Below are 12,618 nucleotides of genomic sequence, written 5' to 3'. Positions count from 1 at the left end.
CAAACAATGGTAGAGATTCGTAGTTGTCAATGGCAGCTTTACCTTCCCACGTTCCCTGTTCTTCTTCTTTTGTCCTGAGCTCTTGTTCCGGGAGTCCTCCTGAGTGAGGAGGACAGTCCCCGCCACAGTATCCGGTAACTCTGAAACCTCCTGAGACACATACAGTGGAGGAAATAAGTATTTGATCCGCTGCAGATTTTGTAAGTTTACCCACTTACAAAGAAATTAACAGTCTGTAATTTAATGGTAGGTTTATATAAACAGTGTAACTAAGAATATCAAAAAGAAAATCCAGAAATGTACATGATATAAAAGATACACATTTATTTGCAATTAACTGTAGGAAATAATTATTTGATCCCCTTGCAACCAACAGGAATGCTTGCTCTCACAGACAGTTACAGAAGTCCTCTTCCTTTAAGAAAGTACTCCTAATACCAACGTGTTACCTGTATAAAACACACCTGTAACACTAGGGTTCTCCTTCAATTTTAAACATTTAAGTTATCAAAAATAATCAATCAAACAGCAACATCTCAACAAGAAAATTGATTTTATGTTTTTTGTTGCATATACAAGATGAACAATACTGAAAAATGTGTGTTTCTGCTCAGTCAATGTCAAACAATCGTAGAGATTCGTAGTTGTCAATGGCAGCTTTACCTTCCCACGTTCCCTGTTCTTCTTCTTTTGTCCTGAGCTCTTGTTCCGGGAGTCCTCCTGAGTGAGGAGGACAGTCCCCGCCACAGTATCCGGTAACTCTGAAACCTCCTGAGACACATACAGTGGAGGAAATAAGTATTTGATCCGCTGCAGATTTTGTAAGTTTACCCACTTACAAAGAAATTAACAGTCTGTAATTTAATGGTAGGTTTATATAAACAGTGTAACTAAGAATATCAAAAAGAAAATCCAGAAATGTACATGATATAAAAGATACACATTTATTTGCAATTAACTGTAGGAAATAATTATTTGATCCCCTTGCAACCAACAGGAATGCTTGCTCTCACAGACGGTTACAGAAGTCCTCTTCCTTTAAGAAAGTACTCCTAATACCAACGTGTTACCTGTATAAAACACACCTGTCCACAGAATCAATCAATCAGATTCCAACCTCTCCACCATGGGCAAGACTAAAGAGCTGTCTAAGGACTTCAGGGACAAGATTGTAGACCTGCACAAGGCTGGGATTGGCTCCAAGACCATCAGAAAGCAGCTTGGTGAGAAGGAGACAACTGGTGTGATTATTCAGAAGACTAATGTGTGTGTTTCTAAATGGAAGTAACAGAACATGAGCATCAGTCGCCCTCGGTCAGGGGCTCCACACAAGATCTGGCCCCGTGGGGTATTGATGATCATGAGAAAGGTGAGGGATCAGCCACGAACTACACGGAGGAACTTGTTAGATCTCAAGGCAGCTGGGACCACAGTCACCAAGAAAACTATTGGTAACACACTACACCATAATCATGGATCAAATCCTGCAACACCCCCAAGGTCCCCTGCTCAAGAAGAACATGAGAGGCCCTGTAGTTTGACAATGAACATCTGAATGATTCAGAGAAGTCTTGGGAGAAGATGATGTGGTCAGATGAGAGAAAAATCAAGATCTTTTGCATCAACTCAACCCGCTGTGTTTGGAGGAAGAGCGATGCTGACTATAACCCCAGAACACCATCCCCACAGTCAAGCCTGGAGGTGGAACCATTCTGCTTTGGGGGTGTTTCTCTGCTAAGGGGACAGGAGGACTTCCCTGCATCGAGGAGAGGATGTACGGGGCCATGTACCGTACCGTAGGGGTCATAGATGGGTCTTCCAGCAGGACCCTGTACATACAGCCAAGGCAACACAGGACTGGCTAAAGAAGAAGCACATTTAGGTGATGGAGGGCCCTAGCGAGTCTCCGGACCTTAATCCCATAGAAAATGTGTGGAGGGAGCTGAGGCTTCCAGATGCCAAGCATCAGCCTTGAAATCGTAAGAATCTGGAGAGGATCTTCAGAGAGGAGTGGACCTAAATCCTCCCTGAGATGTTCACAAACCTGGAGACCAACTACAAGAAGTGTCTGACCTCTGTGTCCAACAGGGGTTTCTCCACCAAGTACTAACACATGATTTGCAAGGGGATCAAATACTTATTTCCCACAGTTAAATGCAAATACATTTTTATCTTTGATATAATGTCAATTTCTGGATTTTCTTTTTGATATTCTTACTCTCACTGTTTATATAGACCTACCATTACAATTACATACTGTTAATTTATTTGTAAGTGGGTAAACGTACCAAATCTGCAGGGGATCAAATACTTATTTCCTCCACTGTGTATCAATTTTAATTGTTTGTAATGAGACTTGAGTTTTATTTTAGAGCTTTAACACTTCAATGTCTTTGTGACGGGGTTCTAATTGTCCGTCCGAAAACACTGGCCTAGTCGGTTGGGTAAGCTCCAAAACTTTATTTTCAGCAGCAAAAAAAAAATAGCGAACCAGCACAAGTTAGACAACAAAATAAAAATCCACAAACAGGCCGTTCATCACTCCCGGAGAGTAAACGTGTTTAGCTGTTGCCTTCTCTGCAACGATCTCTCGAACACGTCCCAGCTGTTGCCTTCTCTGCAACATTCCCCGAGTTCCCCTTCCAGGGCCAACCCCGTCCCTTATTAACCCGTAGCCCCTCCCACCAGGCTTACCGTCAACAGGTGACAACAATTACACTCCAAACCACATTTCAACATAAAAATCCGACCCAAACATAAACAGGCTAACCACCTCTTAATATAATCATTCCCCATAATTAACAAACGGAAATTAAATAATTGCATGGTTCATAGCAGGAATTTAAAACATGGAAGTGATGCGCCTCCGTCTTTTCTCCGAAATGTTTGGTGTGTTGTGTGTGTGCGTGTGTGTCGGCGGTCAGTGGCGGAGTCAGTCACTCATGTGATCCGCTCCGTCACATTCTTTAATGGAAAAACGTGTTTTTCTCACATCTTGTGATACCTAGCCATAGGATTGATACCTGAAGCCACAAGCTGCCATGACATATTCTTCCTGCTTTTAAGTTGGCGTTCTTCATTGTAAAATGTCCTTACCTCCTGGGTCGTAGTGTAATTGAAGGTTGAGTTGTTAACAGTCAGATTCATTTTGTGTGAAGAAGATGCGTTCTCACTATCCCCATCTACTATCTTATTCCATCTTCTCTTTAATATGGACTCAGTCCTGTCGATATCCTGATCTCTGTTCAGTGTGGTGGCGCTCCATAAAGTCGGACCCTCTGCGGCTTCTATTAAAGGGTCCTTCATGGCAAAAGGCAAAATAAGTGTAAGTGAAAGTATATCAAATGTTTGGTAACACTTTATATTAAGGTACACAAATTCACCATCAACTAGTTGTTAATTAACATGCATATTAGCAGTATATTGGCTCTTTATTAGTCATTATAAAACACTTAATAATGCCTTATTCTACATGACCATATTCTACAAGTAATAAGCCATTAGTTGAGAGTTTTTCTTCAATAATCCTCTAATTAGTGCTTATTTATCGCAAATAAGGAAGTTGTTGTACATGAGTTTTGGTCTTAATATGCTCTGCTCAATATGGGCCTAATAAGGCAGTAGTACCACAAGAAGAGATATTCTCCCATAATAACACTAAACACATATGATATATTCTTATGTAACCAGACATGAAACTATAAGTGTTAATTGTGTCTAAATAACTCAAAATTAAATATGTATATCCATGTTTTAACTGGTACCTTTAACCTGAGGACAATATACACTTCACAGTGGGTCAAATGCTGAGTGTGAACCATTGTGTATGTGTTGTATCGTGACGTGCTTGAAGCTTGATGGTCTCACAGAAATATGAAATATTGAGAGTCAAAGTGGAAATGTTGAGGTAACTTACAACTATCAAAGAGTCTGCAAGATGTCCGTCTAACTGTGGGTCTACGATGGTGTCCTCATTCAGTGCCTGACTGGTGAGGTCGAACTTCACTGAACTCTGTCCAGACAACACATTTAGGACAGGAGAGAGCTGATAAGATGCACACGTGACAGTTGTTTGAAAAAGATACCATGAATTGGTTTAAATAATGCATGGGAGTTGAGGGGGAAATAATCAATATTCCAACAGCAAGCATCTGTTAACTGCTGTTCTGCAAACATTAATGTTTTGACCAAAGGCGCAACATGGAATTCAACTTTTCAAAGACCCCTCACACACTTTCCCCCCAGAGTATACGTACTGTGTATTCAGTGATGATGTTGGAGGTGTGAGTTTTTGTGTTTTCATTTGTTTTCTGGGAGGTGCCAAGCACACGAAGCAGCTCCTCTATTCCATCCTGCAACAGCCTGTCAATTAAAGCCTTCAACAAAGGCAGCTGAGGAAATAGAAACATAGTTGAGAAGGTCAATCTGGTGTTCTATTACAAATTCTCTCAACCTTAAAATGTGGAGGTTGTCCTGCTCAGAGCTCACCCTTATGCCATAGTCTTCAAACATCACTTCAATTTCCTAAAGAAGAGACAAAACATATTATTCAAAGTGCAAAAAAGAGATTTATCCAAGAGGAGGAATCACTACTGCCTGTATTCACCTTCATCTCTATTGATTTTCTAGGAGCTCCAGCAACGCCCTACAGAGACATTAGTGTGAAAGACAGTAAAGCATATAGTATTTGTAGTTTATTTCTAATTGCATGTTTTTGAGGGATAACAATCAAATACTACCTTCTCTCCTTTCAGCCCTGTTTCTCCTTTCTCACCCTGCAAAAGACACAAATAAGCTACACAACCAACATTCCTTTTTTTTTGTTTCAGTATGAAGCGCATGATGACCATCTTACCTTAATTCCTGGTGAACCCTAAACACACAGACACAGAGGAGCAACACATTGGAACATGCATCTACTAATGCATGACATCAAGCTTTCCAAATCTGCTCGCAGATAGGGGCAGAGTTGGGTGTAACGCGTTACTTTACTTTGCATGCGCAGTTCGTACGTGCTCGGCTGAAGTCTTTGCGGTGTGTTCCAGTGCGACACATGGCAAGACGCAGGAGAACACGCCGACGCAACAGCGTGAGCAGAGATATACTGCGCAAAATACAGATAGCAGGAGACAGAGGACAGCCATGGTCAGATAGGCAGACATTCAGGATCTGGATCAGTCTTATGCGACAATGGAAACTGAACTAAAGAGAACATTTGAAACTTTAGCAGTCTGCGTGATCTGCCTGTAGGGAGGGGCGGGCGAGTAAAGTAACGAGTAAAGTAACGAGTAAAGTAACGAGTAAAGTAACGAGTAAAGTAACGAGTAAAGTAACGAATTACTTTATGTAGAGAGTAACGAAGTAGTGTAATATATTACTTTTTTTTTTTTAAAGTAATATGTAATATGTAATATATTAAAACATTTTAGTAACGACCCCATCTCTGGATAGGGGCACGACTCATTGCAACCCACAATAAAAGCACTACAGTCATCGCTAAGTGATGACTCAGATGCCGTGGAGGCCAGAGATAAAGCATGCCATGCAATAGCTAAATTAATGTGCCATTATTCATAAGCTATACATATCCTGAAGTGTGTTCAGTGTAGGTATCAAACTCACCGTAGCTCCTGGAGGACCCATTGGGATCGGAAATGCTTCTCGGATTTCATCATTGGTGGCACCCTGGGAACGGATCCATGTTACAATCAGTAAAGTTTAGGTTGCTAGGGTTTTTAGCTTCCCTGCTTATTAATTATTTAAATTGCAAGTAGTAATTTCTACCTCCGATGTGACAAGCACCTGCCTACCCGGCAAACCTGGAGGCCCTGGTTCCCCCTTACTACCATCTTTACCCTGTGAAAGAAGAAAAACGCCTTGAAGTTACTCAGTTTTCTCACAACATGTATATTTGTTTATCTCAAAACCACTTACATTGCCCCCGCCGTCTCCCTTGTCCCCCTGGAATGAGAGGAAAGTTAACACACGTTTTCAAAAAAATAGCTAACAAACATAATTGTTTCAATTGGTTGCAGTAAAATAAAAGGGACCTTTTTGCCGTCATCTCCTTTTTCTGCTCTTTCTCCCTGTGAAATTAAAATACATTTTCAGTTTGAATAATTCAAATATAAATAGGTACACATTTAAAATATCTGAAAATAGGCCTGATAGCTCAGTGGTTAAGCATACAAGTAAAACGGTGGGTATCACAACGCATAACGTAGTAATTGTTGTACAATTATGGTCCTTACATCCTTTCCTGGCAGGCCCCTCTTCCCATCAATGCCAGGTCTGCCCTGTAGAGAAGAAGAAATTAAGAAAATTACAATATCTGGAGATATCTTTCAGGTTGATTATCATAATCATACTAATTTAATTTAACACCTGAAACATCAATGTAATATGAAATCTTGGCTTTCATATAACCATTAGAGGCATGTTAAGAATGGATATCCTATTCATGTTTCAGCCACAGGCACCAAGATTCAGTCTGATACTCACTGGAGTTCCCGGTAAACCAGGTATTCCAGCAATCCCAATCCGTCCCTGGTCACCTTTCTGTTCACATGCACACATAAAAACATTCAAGCAAATCATCTCCCTTATGGGAAGTCTACCATGTGTGAACAGTATACAATTACAAAAACAATATTGGAGGACTCACGAGACTAGGCACCCCTTTTGATCCCTTGTCACCCTGCAGTTAAATATGAAACATCTTATGAGTAAACTCAAACTGTATAATAATACAAGTAGAACTGTAATAATAAAGTTTGTACAACCTTATCTCCTGGTTTTCCTGGAAAACCATCAAGTCCACCTCTTCCAGAACCACCCTGCAAAGCAAACAGTTCATGATTTTAACACATACACATCCCCACAGAAACAAACAGTCACACAATACATGTGATTTAAATGCTGCACACACACCACTGATGGTCCTGGTAATCCAGGTTTCCCCTCTGGACCCTGAGAAGAGAGAACAAATATTCAAATAAACATTCAAGAAAGCTTGATTATTATTTTCTCCTACCAAATACAAAAAATACATTTAATTATAAATCAATTTTTGCAGATTAACTCTCTGACAACTAGCTTATCAGTTAATAGACTGATAGATTCAGCTCTGATTTGAATGATTGCGCTGTCAATCGATGGGCATTTTGATCAGCATGCGTCTGAACTTGAAAATGAAATAGGACGTGTGATAAAATACTCACGCTTGGTCCAGGCAGACCTGTTTCACCTCTCAACCCAGGCTGACCAGGATTTCCTGGTTCACCCTGAAGATTAGAAAAGAAGAGAGCAGGGAAGCTTCAATTCACTCATGAAAAAACAAACAAGTTATAATATAAGGCATGCTATTCTATAAATTACCTTAATCACTCTGGTCATTACGCTGTTGTCTCCAACAATCTGGACAAAATCAGAAATCAAAAGTTAACTTGGTAATTGATGGACAATTTCAGCGGATAAAGTCACAGACATTTATTGTCCTATGAGGGGGTGACGTTTTATTGTTCTTTATAAGCTTTGTTACCACCAATGGCTTTGTCAAACATGACTGAACTGATGAGAAGCTGTCAAAAAACATAATAGAGGTTTGTTTACTTGTGCTCCCGGAGGTCCAGGTTTTCCCTTTGTGGGACAACGGCAGCACGATCAAAAGAAGAGCACAATAAAACTCAGTTACAAATCTAACATGTCACACTGCTAAACACAATCCATATTGGCAACACAAAGAGGAAATAGTAGGTGCACTGAAGGGTGGCACACACAAAAAGCTAAACGTAATTAGTTAACATATCACAATACAAATCATGAAGTCACAAAGGGACAGTGACTGACACAGAAGAATAACCAGAAGGCGTCACCAAGGAGAAACAATAGAGAAAGAGAGAGAGAGATGGTGAATACAAACAAACCTGATCTCCTTTATCGCCTTTTTTTCCATCAGCACCCTTTCAACAAAAAAGGAAATCAATGGTTATCATAAGGCATTGCAGTTTAAGCTCAATTGTTACATTGATTTATGTTGAAATTCTTTCTACAAAAAAAACTGATCATTAAGGTTTTGTTCAGAAGAGACATAACTTCAACAATTTTAAGGGGCCCTATCAATCTCATGACTTGTTCAGGTTCATATTAGTATGTAATGTCTCTACTGTGACATGTCTCCATGCTTTAATGTTCAAAAAGCTCTTACTGCCTGTGCTGCAGCACCTCTTTTCACCCTCTGTCTGAAACCAGAGCCCAGTCTGCTCTGAATGGTTAGCTGGCCGGCTCTGTTGTGATTGGTCAACTGCTTAGAGATGTCCCGCCCCTTAGCCTACCACATACAATGTGTTGGAGTCGAGTGCATGAATGGAAAGAATGAACTTACAAACAGGCCAGGAGTTCCAGAATTTCCTTTTTCACCGGGATCACCTGGTCGTCCTGGTAACCCAAGAGGTCCCTGAACAACATTAACAGAGGAATTAAAAAGAGCATATAAACATGTCAAATGACATACTGTGAGCACATGTGTGTAACATTGCTGCAATGTGATGTTTGCTCAGCAGGAGTTCTGGCAGACATTTGGAGCTTACATATTTTTGAGCCCACCTTAACTATATATAACTAGATACAATAATAATTGGCACACTTCAGTATAAGAGCTCTGCAAATGGGGTTGAAAATTAAGAGAAATAGAAAGGCAATATAAAACAGCGAATCTTATTAAAATATTACATTACAAATGTACTGATTAAATGACAATGTCGGTATATTGATTGGCCTATCTACACGTTTTCATCTTTTAGTATATTTCTGCCTTTAATGTTAGAAAACACAATATAAATACCCTAATTCCTCTGTCACCAGGCTCTCCATGTGGTCCTAGTTCACCCTGTGAAGTCAAAGCAGTGTAATTATTTAAAGCTGTTATATGTAGTACATATACTCCTGAGAAACAGCTACATCAAAACAAACCAAAGCACCAAGTAAACATGACTGTACCTTAGAGCCTTCGTCTCCTTTATTTCCAGGTGTACCCTAGACACAAAGTCAACAGTAATTGTCACCAATATTACTATGCAAAAACATACATATACGTTTGGACTTTTGTCGCATTCTGTATGTTTTATGTTTCAAGTAACATACTGAGATGTCTCCTTTTAAGTAAATGATTGTAAAATAAATGTGAATTGTGCTGTATCAATGCTGTAACAGCCACTCAGGATTTACTTACATCTTTACCTCTTAATCCTGGTACTCCAGGTTTGCCGGATAACCCGATAGTCCCTTTGTCACCTTTAAAGCCATCATGCCCCTGGACAAACACATGACTTCTGTTTTAGACACATTAACAACTTCAGTAAACAATTAAGTAGGTTTCGGGGTTTTAATAGTTGCAATGGACTTTTACCAGAACACACAACATTCATTATATCAAACGAATTAAAGACCGGAATTTTTTTAGCCACTAAGGAGCGCCTTTAGTCGAAAACAGCATTTACATCTCTTGAGCAGACATGGGTTGCGGTGGAATTGTCAAAAAATCAGCTCCTATCGTCTTTGTCTATTGACTCTTCCTTGACCTCTGTGTGAAACGTCAGGCGGTTAAGGAATAGTGGTTAGGAGAATTCAAAAGGACTTAGGAAAAGACGACCAGGCTTCAAGAGAATCCGACTGCACTTACACTATCGACGTATTTGTAATGCGCAAGCGGTTGTTATCAATGTGTGTCTGCTGTGGGGAGACTACAGATCTCTGTACAGAGGACTGCTGTAAGCGCACCTAGCTACTTTTCAACTTTAGCTATTTCATGATACGCATTTCTTGGTCACGATCGGTTGTTTCCGTGAACGGCCGAATGTTGTGTCACGGTAAAAGTTGCGGCCACAAGGTATTGTGGGACAGCATTTTCTCCTTTCCTTTCGTAAAGGAAGGTCCAGTGTTTCCTAAGCTAAAGGAGGTTATAAAAGAAGTTGCAAAGCTCCTTTCCTATCATCTAGACTAGAGAATTCGAAAAGCTCTTATCATGGCTGCCACTGAGGTACTTCCGCATCATTTCACTCCGTTAGGAAGGTTCCTAAGCTAAACTGACAATTCGAAAGCAACCATGGATCATCATTTGGAGTCATGTTTCCGGACATTTGACTATTAAAAGTCTAATTTAAATCCCTATTTATGTTTTGGTCTCCTCCAACCACCATCTTTTGGTTGAAGACAGCTGCTGTGACTGTAAACAAGGTTGATGCAACTAGTGAAGTGAACTAAAACAGCAAAATCTTAAAAAGCTAAAATACTTTTAAACTTGTAAGCTTTAGGGTTCCTGCAAAGTAGGGCAATAATTATCTGTGTATTTCATTACTAGTGACCGTTTTCACCTCACACATAGTCATTTGTGTCATTGTTAATATACACATTTGAATAAGAGCTCCAAACAGGTAGTCAGGGTTCACTTACTTTTTGTCCTGGTTTTCCAGACAAACCAACATTTCCCTGTAATTGATAAACACATAAATATAATAGCAATAAACATCTGTTTTCTGTTTCAGTATTATGATAACAATGTGTAAATGTTGAATAAGTCATTTAACTTTATCAGGTGACTCACCCTCTCTCCATTTTCTCCCTTGGGTCCCCGCTGTCCTGGAATCCCAAAACCAGGACTGCCCTGAACACATCAAAACAAATTATACCTATGAATGTAGTTTACTAAACAACTATTAGTCTGTCCTAGTATCAGTGAATAAGACAAATTACAAAATGCAGAAATAAAAAATGAAAGCATGATGCTGAGTACTTTTCATTATTAACCTTATCCCCTTTGGTGCCTTGTTCACCCTTTATTCCCTGGGGGCCTGTAGGGCCGACTGGACCAATGTCTCCCTGACACAAAGCAGAAGATATGAACACACATACAAGAAACGTCAATCAATGTGATTCTCGTCACCAGGCCAATCATCAGTTTCAAAACAAAGCTCTTCACTTTAAATGGCACCCTGTGGACCGACATTAAAGAGGTCCCATTAAGAAAATCTTAATTGTATTTGATAAGCAGACCCAGGTGACTGAGTCTGAGTGTGCAAGAATACCCCGACCAATTAATTAACAATGTCCCGACAGAATAAAACATTAAGAGAATCACTTCCCTCTGGCTGAATAACTTATTTTAAACCAGTTATAAATACTATGTTTTGACATACATTTATGACTGTGGCAAATTCACCAAGGTTTGATCATGCTGCCAGTTTAAATATGTTGAAAACAAAAAAACGTTCCAGGGAGTAAGACTCTTCTCTTTCTTAGACTTTTAATAATAACCTTTTATTATGCAAATATTTCATGAAGCCAAGTGGAATTGTATTGGTTGAGCGAAAGCTCAGTAGGTGGAGGCAAACATTTAAATATACACAGCTCATCCAGCACAAATATTATTTAATTGAACATATATAGAGGTGTGTACAAATATAGAAACAAAGCGATGCATGCTGCCACAGAAAAGCATTTTACTGAATGAATGAAGTTGGTTACTTACCCTGGCACCCTTTTTTCCAGTTGGGCCAATTATCTGTTTGCAAAATAAAGTGTGTGATTATTAAATGCTTCTTTTTCTAAAGTTTAAATGAGTTAAATATTGTTCTTACACCCTTGGCAGGATCTCCAGGGACTCCTCTCGGACCCTCATCTCCTTTTAACCCCAAAGGCCCTGTCAGTCCCTGAAATAAAAATATTTGTTATTCTCTAATTATTTTTAGCATTTATAAAACTAAAATACCCTTTAAACATTAACCATCACTCCTTGCTATCATCTGTTAACAAACACTTTCTTAGCTGCTGTTTTTTTTCTTAGCTAAACTTCTTGTGTAAAAAAAACACAAGCTATACTAACTGAAGATAGGATAATGGACCTCATGTGTTTGTGATTGTCGCTTCGAAAAGGACTACGCTGCCTAAAATTAAAAACCAACGGTGCAGGACAATTTGGCCCATTTGATAATGATACTCACTGAGGGTTGAACATTTGGCACATGATCGAATGTAATCATAACCATCTCTGATAGGGCACATCTTAAAAAATGCAGAACAAAATTGCTTCCTCATTTGTTGATTTATATCATCATCCAAATCTTTGTATGGAGAAATACCGTATCAAATAGGGTATTGCTGGCATTTCTAATCATTCGGTCCCAGTTGGTCCTGAATAAATGTACAGTTAAATTAAAGTGGATTTTGACCAGTAGATTATAGTGGTTAACGGGAAATTATGTCACGTTCCAGTGCAGGCATATATAATATTCTGTATTAGTACAATATGCAACCTCAAGCTTCAACAAGATTTGTATATTTCTGTATTTTCAAGATATAATCTTCACTTACTGAGGTTCCTTTTGGTCCTATTGGTCCTATCTCCCCTCGTTCTCCCTAAAAGATACAAAAAACATGTACTTTACATTGAAAACTGCACGCACATGCATGCACACGTTCATGTGCAAACATCATTATTTTGGTATGACGTCAATTTTAATTGGACAATTATAAAGTCCTGGCTAAGTTAAATTGAGAATGTTAATTATAAAGTGATTATTTTCAGCTTAATGAAGAAAGAGCGCCCATGTGTGTGGGATGAAC

The 12,618-nt window shown here is 39.3% G+C and overlaps 1 protein-coding gene and 1 pseudogene across 1 annotated transcript in view; one reads left to right on the top strand and one right to left on the bottom strand.

Moving 5' to 3' along the window:
• col7a1l (collagen type VII alpha 1-like) overlaps window positions 1–12,618 on the bottom strand; it is a 67,011-nt gene that overhangs the window by 15,441 nt on the left and 38,952 nt on the right. The window contains exons 41-72 of the mRNA XM_071201848.1: window positions 12,367–12,411; window positions 11,634–11,705; window positions 11,525–11,557; window positions 10,804–10,875; window positions 10,601–10,660; window positions 10,450–10,485; window positions 9,230–9,310; window positions 8,998–9,033; window positions 8,843–8,887; window positions 8,384–8,455; window positions 7,926–7,961; window positions 7,612–7,638; window positions 7,378–7,416; window positions 7,221–7,283; window positions 6,931–6,969; window positions 6,783–6,836; window positions 6,665–6,697; window positions 6,502–6,558; window positions 6,252–6,296; window positions 6,051–6,086; window positions 5,935–5,961; window positions 5,785–5,856; window positions 5,623–5,685; window positions 4,856–4,873; window positions 4,740–4,775; window positions 4,607–4,645; window positions 4,489–4,524; window positions 4,257–4,391; window positions 3,917–4,012; window positions 3,097–3,300; window positions 664–771; window positions 43–150 (exon numbers count right to left, since the gene is read on the bottom strand). Coding sequence (XP_071057949.1) covers window positions 43–150; window positions 664–771; window positions 3,097–3,300; window positions 3,917–4,012; window positions 4,257–4,391; window positions 4,489–4,524; window positions 4,607–4,645; window positions 4,740–4,775; window positions 4,856–4,873; window positions 5,623–5,685; window positions 5,785–5,856; window positions 5,935–5,961; window positions 6,051–6,086; window positions 6,252–6,296; window positions 6,502–6,558; window positions 6,665–6,697; window positions 6,783–6,836; window positions 6,931–6,969; window positions 7,221–7,283; window positions 7,378–7,416; window positions 7,612–7,638; window positions 7,926–7,961; window positions 8,384–8,455; window positions 8,843–8,887; window positions 8,998–9,033; window positions 9,230–9,310; window positions 10,450–10,485; window positions 10,601–10,660; window positions 10,804–10,875; window positions 11,525–11,557; window positions 11,634–11,705; window positions 12,367–12,411 — 1,923 coding nt within the window. The remainder of the gene's footprint in view (window positions 1–42; window positions 151–663; window positions 772–3,096; window positions 3,301–3,916; window positions 4,013–4,256; window positions 4,392–4,488; window positions 4,525–4,606; window positions 4,646–4,739; window positions 4,776–4,855; window positions 4,874–5,622; window positions 5,686–5,784; window positions 5,857–5,934; window positions 5,962–6,050; window positions 6,087–6,251; window positions 6,297–6,501; window positions 6,559–6,664; window positions 6,698–6,782; window positions 6,837–6,930; window positions 6,970–7,220; window positions 7,284–7,377; window positions 7,417–7,611; window positions 7,639–7,925; window positions 7,962–8,383; window positions 8,456–8,842; window positions 8,888–8,997; window positions 9,034–9,229; window positions 9,311–10,449; window positions 10,486–10,600; window positions 10,661–10,803; window positions 10,876–11,524; window positions 11,558–11,633; window positions 11,706–12,366; window positions 12,412–12,618) is intronic.
• Window positions 1,127–1,800, top strand: LOC139433005 (uncharacterized; annotated as a pseudogene).

The sequence above is a fragment of the Pseudochaenichthys georgianus genome, chromosome 23 (genome assembly GCF_902827115.2).
Source record: "Pseudochaenichthys georgianus chromosome 23, fPseGeo1.2, whole genome shotgun sequence".
Classification (NCBI taxonomy): domain Eukaryota; kingdom Metazoa; phylum Chordata; class Actinopteri; order Perciformes; family Channichthyidae; genus Pseudochaenichthys; species Pseudochaenichthys georgianus.
The sequence above is the reverse complement of the archived record's forward strand: the minus strand, read 5'-3'. Positions and strand labels throughout refer to the sequence as shown.